The 14,338-nt window shown below is 37.0% G+C and overlaps 1 protein-coding gene across 1 annotated transcript in view; it reads left to right on the top strand.

Moving 5' to 3' along the window:
- The window catches only part of kl-2 (dynein heavy chain 2, axonemal kl-2), a 1,497,432-nt gene that overhangs the window by 949,802 nt on the left and 533,292 nt on the right, over positions 1 to 14,338 (top strand). Inside the window, exon 40 of the mRNA XM_090414156.1 lies at positions 6,397 to 6,529. Within this exon, the coding sequence (XP_090270282.1) occupies positions 6,397 to 6,529 (133 nt within the window). The remainder of the gene's footprint in view (positions 1 to 6,396; positions 6,530 to 14,338) is intronic.

The raw sequence follows: 14,338 nt of genomic DNA, 5'->3' as shown, positions 1-14,338 counted from the left end.
GGCAAAATAACATCCTTATCTTCACATGTGAACATTCGTTTCAGCATTGCAATTATCTTTTGAGTTGTATTTGCAATCTTTGCCACATGACCCCTAAACTTCAACTTCCCATCTATTAACACTCCAAGATCTCTAGCCTCATCAGTTTCTTCTTGCCTAATCCCACCAATATAATACGACATTGGATATCTAATCATGCCGAAGTAAATGACTTTACATTTACTGACATTGAATTGACACCGATTTTTCCATGCCCACAATTCCAGCCTATTCAAATCGTCCTGCAAAGACTGTGTATCAGCAGCATTCCTGATTACCCTACCTATCTTTGCATCATCAGCAAATAATTGTATGTCGCTTTTCAAATCCTTCCTAATATCATTAATGTACAGATTGAAAATAACAGTGGACCAAGCACTGATCCTTGTGGTGGTACACCACTTGTTACCTTAAACCTTGCATACTCAGATCCCTGTATACCACTTTTTGATATCTATCAGTCAGCTATCCTCTTATCTATGCTAATATTGTATAACCCAAACCCATTTTCTCCAATTTATGCAGCAGTATGTTATTTTGTATTCTGTCAAAAGCCTTAGCAAAATCCAAAAGTATCATGGTGTATCCATTCCCCTTTGTCTAGTTCAGTGGTAACATTTTTATAGAATGTGAGCAAGTTGCTAAAACATGACCTTCCCTTAGTAAACCCATGTTGTTCATTGCAAAGTAGAGATTCACTGTCAATCCATTTCTTAATGCGGGCCCTGACCAATTTTTCCAAAATCTTCACCACCACCCCTGAGATACTAATTGGTCGATAGTTTGATACATCGGTCTTTGCACCACCCTTATGCAATGGAATTACCACACATTCCTTCCATTCCTGTGGAATATTCCCTGTACTGAGACTCATATTAAACATCCTGGTCAAAGGAATGATCAATTCAACTGAACACTCTTTTAGCACACTTGCTGATAGTCCATCAGTCCCTATTGCTGATTTCTTATTGAGTTTGTGCAACAGCTCTAATATCTTGGCCTCATACACCTGCGTTTCTTCATCTAGTGAAGAGTAACAGTGAGCTCAATGTTGCATTCACCAGATTGATAGCTTTTAACGAAATGTACACTCATTAACTGAACAACCTCTTCTGCATCTGTAACCCTCACGCCTCTGATTTACAGGAGTTATTCTTTCATATTCATTCTTTCTTTTACTTGCAGCATATCGATAGAATTCTTGTGGGTTGTCTTTAACTGATGTCATCCTTATGCAAACGGTATTCCTTCCACATCATCCTTTTCTTATGAATCTTTGCTTAATAAGATTACACATCCATTTGATTCCTACTCTATTTATTCTTCGAACTCTCGGGACACATTCTGATATCGCATCATTTAAGTATTGTTTAAATGCTTCCCATGCACTGTCAATATTCTTTCCATCCAGCAACCGATCCCATTCCACTGAACTCAGTAGTAATATACTTACAAAAAAAAAACTTTATTTGAAATTAAAGTAGACATCTCTCACTACTTTTCTACATAATTTCTGCCATTGTATACCTATGTGGCAGATTCTTCATTGCCAACTTCTTGTTAAGTCTTAAGAAAATTTATTTATTTCAGCTGCGCCACTTAAAACCTTTAGATTAATTAGAATGTTAATCAAGAAGTTGGCAAGAAGTGAACAAAGATAACACAAGATATGCAATCATAACCGTGAATTATTTTCTATAAATCTCCCGCTCTGATTCGTAACTAATTTTTACAAGTGGTGCATCGAATTCCATAAAGAGACAAAATTGGTTAAAGAATAGCAAGGTTTATTAAGCATAATATACATACTGCTAATAATACAAGTAAAAAGGTTCCATTCAATGTCTAGCAAAGGCATAAATCATATCTGATAACTCTTATACCTTCTACAGACAACTCTATCAAATTTCAATCAATCTAAGTTACTCTATACAAAACATATTTCTTACACTATTTCTTACACATATTTCTTGCACTATTTCTTACACAAAACATATTTCTTAGTCTTTACAATCTCGGTTAACTTTTTCTCTGTAGATCAAATCCCGTTAAGCATTCTTAATTACACCTAATATTCAGATTCATACAGTGCCTGTCCTTTCATAATCTTCTTCAACAAACAAGTCCTTTCTCATACAGTCTCTTTTAGTTGCTATCCCTAAGTCTCTTGTCGTTAAAGATTTACACAATATTAATTTCTGGATTCACACACACAACAAAGAATAAATTGTCTACTTATCTATACTCCTTTGTTCCTCTTTTTCCGATCGTCAACATTTGAATGCGATCATCTCCTTGACCTCTATTATCACAGCATTCTGGACACGTACATTCCTTGACGTCCCATGTAGCATAGCCTGCTGCCATATCTCGGGATTAGATTTCTCGCTGAAAACTGTCCGGTCGCATGCCAGCAATGGACCATGCACCCAGAGCTCCGATCAACCACACGGTGAGACTAAGAAAAACAAGAGGGGGGGGGGGTTTCTAACCCTTTTATACTTCCTCCCTAACGGCCATCACCGTAACTTTGGCCATTCACACGGCACATGGAATTTGCCATCACGTGTGTTTGACCTCATATTGTCCGATTGTCTCCCACCATTTCTAATCACATTCCATGAGCACGAGACTGCTTAGGGCAACTGTCTGCTTTGCCTCCCCAAACTTCGAGCTTACGTTTACCCAGATTATGTTGGTCTGGTTCTTGCATGTATTTTCACAATAAAAGTTAATTCATAGTAAAGATAATGTCGACCTTAATTCAGTATTAAATTATACACATAATATTTGCACACTTTTCCTACATATTCTTTTCTTTTATACCAAGTAAATAACATCTCATTACTTTGCAATTCTTTTTTTCTCTTCTTATTAATGTATTCAAAACTACTCATACCTAGATACCAAGCATATTTTTAGGTTTCTTATTGGGTGTTTGCTCTGTTAGAATGATAAGATGAATTTTAATATTCTAACTTATCAGGGTATAACAGCACCAATGCCTTGCTAAGAAATCAACAAACTCAGTATGCATGTGCACCATTGTGATCACAGCGCTGCAGTGAAAATCTTTAAAAATGAAACTTACTTTCAGGACATCCCTTGTATATCTGTGAAGTGGAGGTTAAGAAGATCAAATACATGGTGGGGTGTTGCTACAGACTCAGTGGATCAGTCTGTGCATACTTCCTATACACCCTTCATGGATGTATCATTTATTTATTAAAAAATACATGAATGATGCAATATTGGAATTTTCTCTAGAATTAAAAAAAAAAAAAGCAGGGCGGGAGGAAATTGGACAGTGCCAGCTATGAAAATTATAAGGTTCAGGCCAGAAGAGTTACAAGTATTGTATAGCGGTGGTGAAGATTTTGAAAAAGAACGCATGCAGAATTGGGTTGAAACAAAATCGAAATCTTGAACAGTATGAGTTTACTAAGGGAAGGTCATGTTTGAGTAACTTTACTCACATTTTATAACAATGTTACAATTCAGTTACATAACAAAAATGGATACCCCATGATACATTGTGGACTTCACTAAGGATTTTGACAGGATACAGAATTGAAGGCCATTGTGTAATTTGGAAGATATAGGATTAGATTATAAAATATTAGCTTGGATAGGATGGTTGAAGGACAGATATGAAAAAGTCATGTACTGAGTACTGGAATGTGAGTATGCATGGTTTAAGGTGACCATATCTTTCTTCTTGGACTGACTTATAGTATTCCCTGACACAAGTACATCATATCAACAGCTTCAATATTTAAAAACTTTTTTTTTTTTTTGGAGCAGAAAAAGAAAGGAACTAATTCTCGTAGATAGGCTTATATGTTGGTTATGCATTACTAAATTTCTTAAGGAATTGACAATGTAGATACGAATATAAATTAAATTACACTTTAATAAATATTTCCAATATTTCGGCAACGTCACATTGCCATCTTCAAAAGGAACTTACAAAAAAGCATGTGCATGTAGGCACTAGAACACAGTAACTGAGAATGAAGTGATGAAGCTATTGTTCTCCTAAAAGTCCTGATGGTATCCCCTAGCGGGCTAAGTAGGTGTTCTTGACCATTGGGCTGAAGGTCTGCTGATGTAAGCCTCCCAAATTTGGGGCAGTCTCATACAACCAAATTTGTTGAGGTTTGGAGAGTTTCTTAGGGCTGAGGCTGATTCGATAAATAGCCTTTCGAATTTGTATTTGCTATGGTGTATTACTGTAGTTTTCTTCCACTGTATTCTGTGGCACGTATCCAGAGCATAGTCTGCAAGACCAGAATGGCTGTACTTGTGAAAATGGATTCCTTGTGTTCCGAAATTCTGATATTTGCTGTCCTGCCTGTTTAGCCAAAGTAAGACAGTTTACAGCTGCAAGGGACCTACCAGGTAGGTCTAGGGGAAGTGGTTGGTCTTTAGTGAATCAGCCTCAGCCCTAAGAAACTCTCCAAACCTCAACAAATTTGGTTGTATGAGACTACCCCAAATTTGGGAGGCTTAGATCAGCAGACCTTCAGCCCAACAGCCAAGAACACCTACTTAGCCTGATAGGGGGCATCATCAGGACTTTTAAGAGAATAATAGCTTCATCACTTCATTCTCAGTTACTGTGCTGTAGTGCCTACGTACACATGCCTATTTTGTAAGTTCCTTTTGAAGATGGCAACATGATGTTGCCGAAATATTGGAAATATTTATTAAAGTGTAATTTAATTTATATTCTTATCTACATTGTCAATTCCTTAAGTGATTTAGAAAGGAACTAAGTTTTTAAACTGTGTTCATCTATCCAGTTACTGATTCGTACAAATCCTAAATCCATCCATCCATCTTTAGAATACTATTATAACGTTTGGGTCAGTCCAACAAGAAAAAGCGCTCTAAAAAATTCTTAATGCTATCCAGAAGACAGTTTGGTCAATCAATGATCTTACTCTCTCTCTCTCTCTCTCTCTCTCTCTCTCACACACACACACACACACACACACACACACACACACACACACACACACACACACACACACACACACACACACACACACACACACACACACACACACACACCTCACATTCATTTCAACTGTTATCTCACAGATTTTCTGTTTTTAACATATCTATCCTTCAAATACTTCCATGGGTACTGTATCTGTAAATTTCAGTCCGGCAATGCATTCCTTTCTTTCCACTTTTCATATAAAAAATACATACCACCTATCTATCTATCTACCTATTCTTTATTCATCATACTTTTATATATTAAAACAAATGGCTTATTTTTCTTTCATCCCTCTTATTTTCCTATGCCCTTGTAGGTATCTTTTTGACCTGCTCTCTCTAGTAAATTCCTCTCACTAGATTTCTTTTCCTCTTAATGATAAATGCACGTAAACACAAGAAAGATATTTAATTAACCAAATATTTTGGTCTGGAAATAGCAGACCATCTTCAGTGGTATTACAAGAACTGTTTTAAAAAATACAAGCTAGAATACTAACAATAGATCGTTAAAAAGAGAACGTGCTGTGTGATGTTATATCACTAAGTATTAAGTATAAAACGGAACATTTTGAAGTAGAGACATGATTGGGGAAAAAAAAAAAATTAATGAGTAATCTTGATTAGACTTTCCCAGATTTTTGATATAGATATACAGTCATTATGATTCAGGTTGGGATGATGGAGTAAGGCCTCCACGCTTTCCATAACCATGAGATATTTGGTTAATTAAATATCTTTCTTGTGTTTACGTGCATTTATCATTGTCTTATGTCACAAGTATCCTTAAAACAGCAAATTCTTTTCCTCTTATTTCCTGATTTAATTATGTTTTCTCAGCAGTGTCCAAAGGCTATTTAAATCTTCTTCCGTGTCTTTATTCTTTCGGAATTGAAACCTCCCTAGTCATATGCTCTCACCAGCTGGGTGTAGAATCAATACTTCCATCACCTCATTCACTAGTTTGATTTAATCCAAAACTTTTAATCCTTATAGTGTACTATGTTGTTTCTTTCTTCCTTTATTCCTAGGTGCTGTTTTCTTTTTTCTTTTCTTTTTTTATGTATCCATAACAAAGTACCAAAATATAATGATCACTATCTTTCTGTTCTTTCAACTTGACACAAAAATGATGACATTTTTTATCATATCTACCTCCCCTCCCCCATACTTTTAAAAATCTTAGTCATAGGCAGCTCACATACCACTGTCTGTTGCTGTTCCTCAGCCTCAAATCAAATTAATTGATGAGTCTGTTGACTCCATGGAGCTCTGATGATAATTATAATTACTTCAAAACCAGTTTGCAAAAATAAAAGTTTTAATAATGATCTTTTCTTTATTCAACAGGTCTTGAAGCGCAGCTGCTAGGAATTATTGTTCGTAAGGAGCGATCTGATTTAGAAGAGCAAAAAAAAAAGGTTGTGAAAAATATTTCTTCTGGAAAGATTAAACTTCAGGAGCTGGAAGACAAAATATTAAAGTAACAGTTTGGTGTACTAAATTTTGAAAAAAAAATCAGAAAAAAATATTTTTAATTATATATTTGACAAGAATATTTATTGACAGTTTGTTTGAAGCTTCTTATTATCATTATTACATGTGATCCTCTAAGGAGTTCTGCTCAGCTCATATGCCAACAATCATACCTTTTCTTAAATCCAGTACCTCGTTTTTTCCCTCACATACTGAAAGATTTCATCCACTTCCATTCTATACAATTCTTCTACCAGCATGTATATGGTGATGACATATCATCTCTCTATGTATATAGTGCATAACTTGTGATCTCTCTCTCTCTCTCTCTCTGTCCCAAAGGGCATAACCTTACATTGGCCTCCTTAAACTGAGAGCCATTATATTTTGCCTATACCGACTGTCTGTTTTAGTCATCCTATAGGATCTCTGCATCATCTTTATTGACTATCATTTTACTAGCTTCACCACTTCATTAGCAAACAACTGATTATTTCCTCTTGAATAATTTTCTATATCACTGATGTACAGTTATATAGTATATCAGTGATATAGAAAATTATGTACGGTTATATAGTACAGGACCAAGTGGTACACCACAGTCACCTGCCTGTTCCTGAATTCAGCTAAATACATATCAGAGTGCCAAATACACATTGTGTGTATTGTAGCAAGTTGTTATAGGATTAATGTTCAAGAGGTTTTTCATAAAATGGTGGGATATTGTGGATAACAAGAGAAGTAGGATTTTGCATGGACATCATTTTGGAGGTTTAATGGAGTATTGATAGCACTAGAAAAGGATTAAAAACTAATTTCTATGCTCCCAATATTTCGTTTCATTCACTGAGACATCTTCGGGGAGTACAAATATTACTTGTAACACACACACAAAGACAACAGAATACTAAATGAAACACATGGGTGAATCTAAAGTCCTATCTGGGACAAATAGGACTTTATAATTAAAAAGGTAGCAAAATAGTACATCAGATTACATGGTTGTTGAAGAATACACTTATAAGAAAGGAAATGTATAAGGAAATTATCCATGCAAATATGAAAAGGGTGATCATTATGGGTGGTTTTAATTATGCTATATCTGGGACATATAGAACTTTAGAGTCACCCTTGTGTTTCATTTAGTATTGTGTTGTCCTTGCATGTTACAAGTGTTATTTGTACTCCTGAAGATGTCTCAGTGACTGAAACGAAATATTGGAAGCATAGAAATTAGTTTTTAATCCTTTCCTAGTGCTGTCAATACTCTATTAAACCTCTAACATGATGTCCTCCCAGCACTTACGCCCTAACACACAGATTTTGCATGGAGCGTTGGGGATGCAGATTGAATGCTGGTATAAAAAAGGTAACAAAAGACCAGTGAGTGGCATTGTATGGTGATTCAATTATAAGAGGTGTGGTAAACAAGAAGATGCACAAGGTTTGTTTTCTGGCAGATAAAATGAATAGAGTGGTTGAGGCATTGGAAGTGAGGAGTAAGCAAGCAAAGGAGTTGGTAGTGGTAGTATAGACAAATGACTTGATTGGGAACAGGGAGAATGTAAGATTGGATATCAATGAGGTTGTTGAGAAGGAGAAAAGATAATAGCGTGATAGGAAAGGTAGTCACTGTGTTGCCCAGGTTTGACAATGATGATATGAGGTGGAGAGCAAGAATTATGAATATGTTAGCAGAAATGTGTGAAAAGAAAGGACTGCAGTTTGTTAGTGTGGAATGAGTTTGAAGGAAGAATTGAATGGTATAAGAGTGATGGACTGCATTTGAATGGTTTTGGTGGGAGTCATTTGGAGAGATTACCACTGGAAGAGAGAGGAATGAATGCAGAGAATGAATCCAAGCAAGTCAGAAGAAATGTGAAAGAGCAGGAGAGTAAGGAAGAAGAAATTGAAATAGCACTTATGAAGGAATGCATAGGTGGACATAAGGAGCATGTGATTGAAGCAAAGCAGCTAGAGGCTTTAATGCTTTGGATTTGGTGATAACTTCACACGATGTAGTTGTTAATGAAGTGTTGACACTGCCGCCGGTTGGTGAGAGTGATCATGAAGTACTTGTTTGGAAAGTGATGAAACAAGAAACGATTACTGCCAAAAATGGATACATGTGGGAAGTATTAAAGCAGGTGATTGTAGGAATCCCTGTAGTCAGTTAGCATCAGTATGTAGGGTAGATAGGTTGAGCAGGAAAGATGGTGACAATGCATGGAAACTCACAAGGCAGTATCTGACAAAAGCAATATGTGATTGCATACCAAGGGTTAAGCAAGTAAATAGAGTAGTAGTTAAATGGATGAACAGTGAAACCAAGCAAGCTGTACTGGAAAAGAAAATGATATGTAGGAAGTACAAGACAATTGGTAGTGATCGAATCCATGAAGAGTATAAAGTGCAGGCTAGAAAGGTGACAAGCATCAAGCATGGTAAAGAAAGAAAAGGTGCAGTATGAGAGGAGATTGACTGCTCAGGCCAAGGTTAACTCAAGGGAATTTTTTCGCTACATGACAAGCAAGAGGAAGATAGCAGATTAACATTGGTGGATAGTCATGACAGAAGACTAATAGCTGCAAAGGATATACTGGAATTACTGAACGAGCATTTTATCAGCATATATCATGCTGGTGTAAATGATGCTGTGCAATATATAGAAGAGAGACAAGTATTAGAAGAATTGCAAGTGAAAGAAACAGAAGTGTATCAGATGCTCATTGGATTAGATGTGAATAATTCTGTTGGAATGGATGACATATCACCACATATTCTTAAGGAATCTGCACCAAAGTTGGCTATGCCCTTGACCTGGTTATTTAATAAAAGTCTTGCAGTGGGTAGAGTTCCAAAGGAATGGAAAGAAGGCAAAATAGTACCACTAAACAAGCATGGTGCTAAGACTAAAGTGTCCAACTATAGACCAGTCTGTATAACTAGTTGTGGTCAAGTTGTTGGAGAGATTGGCAAGGAATAGGAGGAGGTGAGAGAATGTGTAGGCAGGAAAGTAATGGGATGATCAGGGATCAAAAGGAAACAGATGGAATTGCAAAGGGTTCTAAAATGAAGAAGCAGAAAGGGAAATGGCCCCAGTCCAGCATGGAGAGATCACATCGAGTGAGTGGTATCAGTGGAACTAGCTGTAGATCCAGAAATGAGTTGTTGTGTTTGTATACCAATGCTAGAAGTATAAGAAACAAGGCGGATGAAATGGTTGCACTAATTGCGTCTGTGCACCCAGAGATTGTCGGAATAAGTGAGACATGGTTAGATGAGGATGACATCCTGACAGGAATAGAGATGGAAAGGTATGATGTGTTTCGTGAGGATAGAAGGGGTAAAAAGGGAGGGGGAGTGCTATTGATGATAGAGAAAGAGTTATGTCCATACAAGGTAGAGATGCAAGAGGGAAATGGGGGCAGTGGTTTTGAGGCAGTATGGTGTGAGATAGAGGTGAATAGAATCAAATACTTGGTGGGATGTTGTTATAGACCTGGTAATGTGGATGGTGGTGATAGTGAAATGTATAGTCAAATAAGCCAAGCAAATAAGAAAAGGGTGATCATTATGGGTGATTTTAATTATGGCAATATAGACTGGAATGAAGAGATAGCAACTGGAAGTAAAGAAAATGAATTTCTTAAGTTTTTGAGGGATAACTACCTCAGACAGTATGTAACAGAGGGCACACGAGGATTAAGGGTCTTGGATTTGGTCATCTCATCGGAGGATGTAATTATCAATGAGGTATCAAATCATCCACCAATTGGTGAAAGTGACCATGAGGTGATTACTTGGGTGGTTGCCAGCAGTGCAAGGACCCCTGTGAAAAAAGGGTATATGTGGAACTACAAGGGGGGTGATTATGAAGAGCTCAGGAGACAGCTTGCAGGTGTAGCATGGAATGAGGAGTTAGCTGGAAAAGAGATCAATGCAGCTTGGGGGATTTTCAAAAAATATTTAGTAGATGCAATGTCTAAATGTATACCATGGTTGAGAAGGTTAAATAAGGTAGGTGTGAGATGGATGAATAAAGAGATTAAGCATGCAATACAGAGAAAAAGGGCATTGTGGAGGCAGCATAAGAGAAGTGGAAGTAACCAATTTCATGAGTTCTACAAAGACCACGCAAGGAGAGTGACTTGGTTGGTGAGAGTAGCTAAAGAGAGGTATGAACAGCAGTTAGCTAATGAAGCTAAAAAGAATCCTAGGGAGTTCTTTCGATATGTAGCCAGCAAAAGAAAGAATGATTATGGAAGGATGACATTGATTGGAGGAAATGGTATAAAGACAGCTGTTGCAGAATGTGTGGTGGAGATACTTAATGAGCAGTTCATAAAGATCTTTCAATCTTGTGAATGTGACTTCATGGAGAGATTAAGAGCAGTTGATGATGGGGAGGAGAGACTGATTGTAAGTGAGCAAGAGGTGTTTGGGGAGTTGAGTAAACTAGATTTAAATAAGGCTGTGGGACTTGATAATATATCACCGCGTATTCTGAAGGAATGTGCCAGAGAGTTGACACCTGCCTTGACATATTTTTTTAATACGAGTCTTGCACTTGGTCAAGTCCCTAAAGAGTGGAAGGAGGGCAAGATTGTGCCACTTCATAAAGGAGGTGATCGAACTCAAGCATCAAACCATAGGCCTATCTGTGTGTCAGGTGTTGTGGTTAAGTTGTTGGAGAAGCTTGTGAGAACTAGGATCCATAGTTGGGTTGACAACAATGGTATAATCTTTGATGGACAGCATGGATTTGCTAAAGGGAGGTCGTGTTTTAGTAATCTACTTACTTATTACAATAAAGTGACTGCTTCCTTGGACAGAGGAGAAGGATACACAGTAATATACTTGGATTTCGCAAAAGCTTTTGATAGAGTACCTCATGATAAGTTGACAGTCAAACTAGAGCAGATGGGGTTGGATATTAGATTAGTGCATTGGATTGGAGACTGGCTATCTGATAGGTATCAACAAGTTGTGTATGGGGGTGCAATATCCAGGAAAAGGAAAGTCACTAGTGGAGTGCCTCAGGGATCTGTTTTAGGGCCATTACTATTTAACTTGTATATTAATGATATTGGCGAAGATTTGGATGGAGATATTCAGTTGTTTGCAGATGATGCAAAGTTGGGACGAACCATAAAGAGTAGTGAAGATGTTGTGGCCTTGCAAGAAGACTTGAATAAATTGAGTGATTGGGCAAGCAAATGGGGATGTGAGTTCAATGTTGCAAAATGTAAGGTTTTAAAATTTGGAAAACAAAGATGGGATGCAGAATTTATGCTTGGTGAGAATATATTGTTGGAAGTAGAGGAAATAAGAGATCTGGGAGTGATAGTGGATAAGGATCTAAAATTTAGGGGACACATCGCCAAAATTGTGAAGACAACACAAAGACTTCTGGGAATGATGAGGAGGACACTGACTTGTAGAAGTAGGGAGATTATTGTTCTACTGTATAAGGCTTTGATTAGGCCACACATGGACTATTGTGCCCAGATTTGGTAACCTGGTTTTTAGAAGGATGAAGAGATGTTGGAAAGGGTCCAAAGGCGACTGACTAAGGTAGTTTCTGACCTCTGGAATGTCGAGTATGAGGAAAGATTGAAAAGATGTAATTTGCAGAGTCTAGTGGAGAGAAGGAAGAGGGGAGATATGATAGAGACCTACAAGTTGGTAAGGGGTTGTTATAGGATCAATGGTGGAGAAGTTCTACAGGGAATAGTGGGAGATCAGGGGAGAACCAGAGGTCATCCCTGGAAACTGTATAAAGAGGGTGTGAGTAGGGGAGTGAGAGGCAGTTTTTTTTCGTGCAGAGTTGTGAATGATTGGAATGCCTTGCCTGAGAGTGTGGTGTCTGCAAGGAGTTTGAATGTGTTTAAGACCCGATATGATGAGATGTGTGTGAGATAAAAGGACCTCCTAGATGAGTCTTTGACTCCATGAGGTCTTGTTTAATAATAATAATAATAATAATAATATAATACAGGATTGTGTTGCTGACAGCATAGCATTCTTTCTGATGGTCATCATGGATTTGTAACGGGTAGGTCCTGTTTTCATAATTTGCTTACATTTTATGAAAAGGTGACAAGTGTGTTAGATAAGGGAGAATCATATACAGTGATATTCTTAGACTTTGCAAAAGCGTTTGATGGATTACCACATGGTAAGTCAGAGTACAAACTGCAGGGGACAGGAATAGTTAGAATATTTATTAGATTGATCAGAGATTGGCTCTGTGAATTACATGTAGTACTGCTGATCTTAATTCCCTTCAGGAATATTTGAATAGACTTTTTACTTGAACAAAAGAGTGGGGGTTGTAGTTTTAATATCAGTAAGTGCAAGGTGTTGCATTTTCAAGTGCAGAATATAAGGCTGTGTACTATATCAATGGTGCCTTACTGTAGGAAGTGGATGAGATTAGAGATTTAGGAGTGATGGTTAACAGTAGACTGAAGTTTAGAGGGCATATTATTAGTGTAGCAAAAGCTGCACATCATAGTGCTGCTATGATAAGAGGTACTATAGACACTAGAAAACCAGACCTGGTTTTCAATGGGATGTGGAGACAATGGAAAGGGTCCAAATGCAAGTTACTAAGACAATGTTGGGACTTTGGAATGCTGGCTATTGAGAGATGTTGAAGAAATGTGGATTGCAGAGTTTGGTGAATAGGAAGAAAAGAAGTGATATAATAGAGACATTTAGATTAATGAGAGGATTTTATTAGATTAATCCAGAGGGGATTATAAAAGAAAAGTAGAAGGTGAGAGACAAAGAACCAGAGGTCATCCCTGGAAATTATGTGACAATGTGGTGAAGAGGGGTATGAGGAGTAGATTTTTTACATGGAGAATTGTCATTGAATGGAATGTGTGGTTAATGCAAGGAGTGTTAAGGATTTTTAAGATTGTATGAGCCTCCCATGGAGTCTGCTGACTCCATGGAGGATGTAATAATAATAATATTATTATTACCTGCAGAGGAAGAACAAAAAGATTGCAACTTGAGTATGAAGTAGTAGTTTTAATCCTGCTCAAACACTGAAGCAAGTACTATAGACTGAGAATTAATACTGACAAAATGGATCCCCTACCATTCCTTCTTACAGTTACTTATAAAAAGTTTTCATTTGCTTATAAATTAAATTCTACTAGACAGGAAATTATATTCTTCTTTTCATTCTTATCCCAGGAGCAAGCAAACAAAGTTTACATGCAAAGTATCATTACAACTACATTATTTCTATATTTGGAAGTGGATGATTTCCCATTACCTAATAGAATGTACAGCAGGTGTTTTTTTTTTTTTTTTTTTAATATATATTGCTATGTATTATTCTGAAAATCACTTCTCAGACCAGTGTGATTTATACTGAGATGGGGGAGAAAAATTGAAAAGGTGTTCATCATAGGCCTTGAGTAGTATAGGGGTGAAAGACGACTTGAAAATATTAGAAGAAAAAAATAGATAGGTAGATGTGACAGAGAAAAGGCCTCAGCTTTGTCAAAGGCTACATTTTTCACTTTTTCAATAGTTGCTTATAGTTTAGCAACCAAAAGACCAAATGGAAGCAAAATCCAGAGATGACTGGAACTCAGGTGCTTAATCTTTCTTAAGTTGGCATTGCCCTTCAGACATCCAACATAGTTCAACATAAGGGCATAGTCAACTAAGAGGATGAAACAATGTGAGAAACCTCTCAGAATAAGAAAAGACAAAATTTTACCTCCCCATGCTGAATACTTTATATGTGTGTGTGGTTTGCACCATCTCACCAAAAATTTGGATTCTTTCT

This window comes from Typopeltis vanoorti, chromosome 24 (assembly GCF_054136105.1).
Source record: "Typopeltis vanoorti isolate ZY-2024b chromosome 24, IOZ_Tvanoo_1.0, whole genome shotgun sequence".
In the NCBI taxonomy this organism is placed as follows: Eukaryota; Metazoa; Arthropoda; class Arachnida; order Uropygi; family Thelyphonidae; genus Typopeltis; species Typopeltis vanoorti.
Note: the sequence above shows the minus strand (reverse complement) of the source record. Positions and strands in the feature narration are given on the sequence as shown.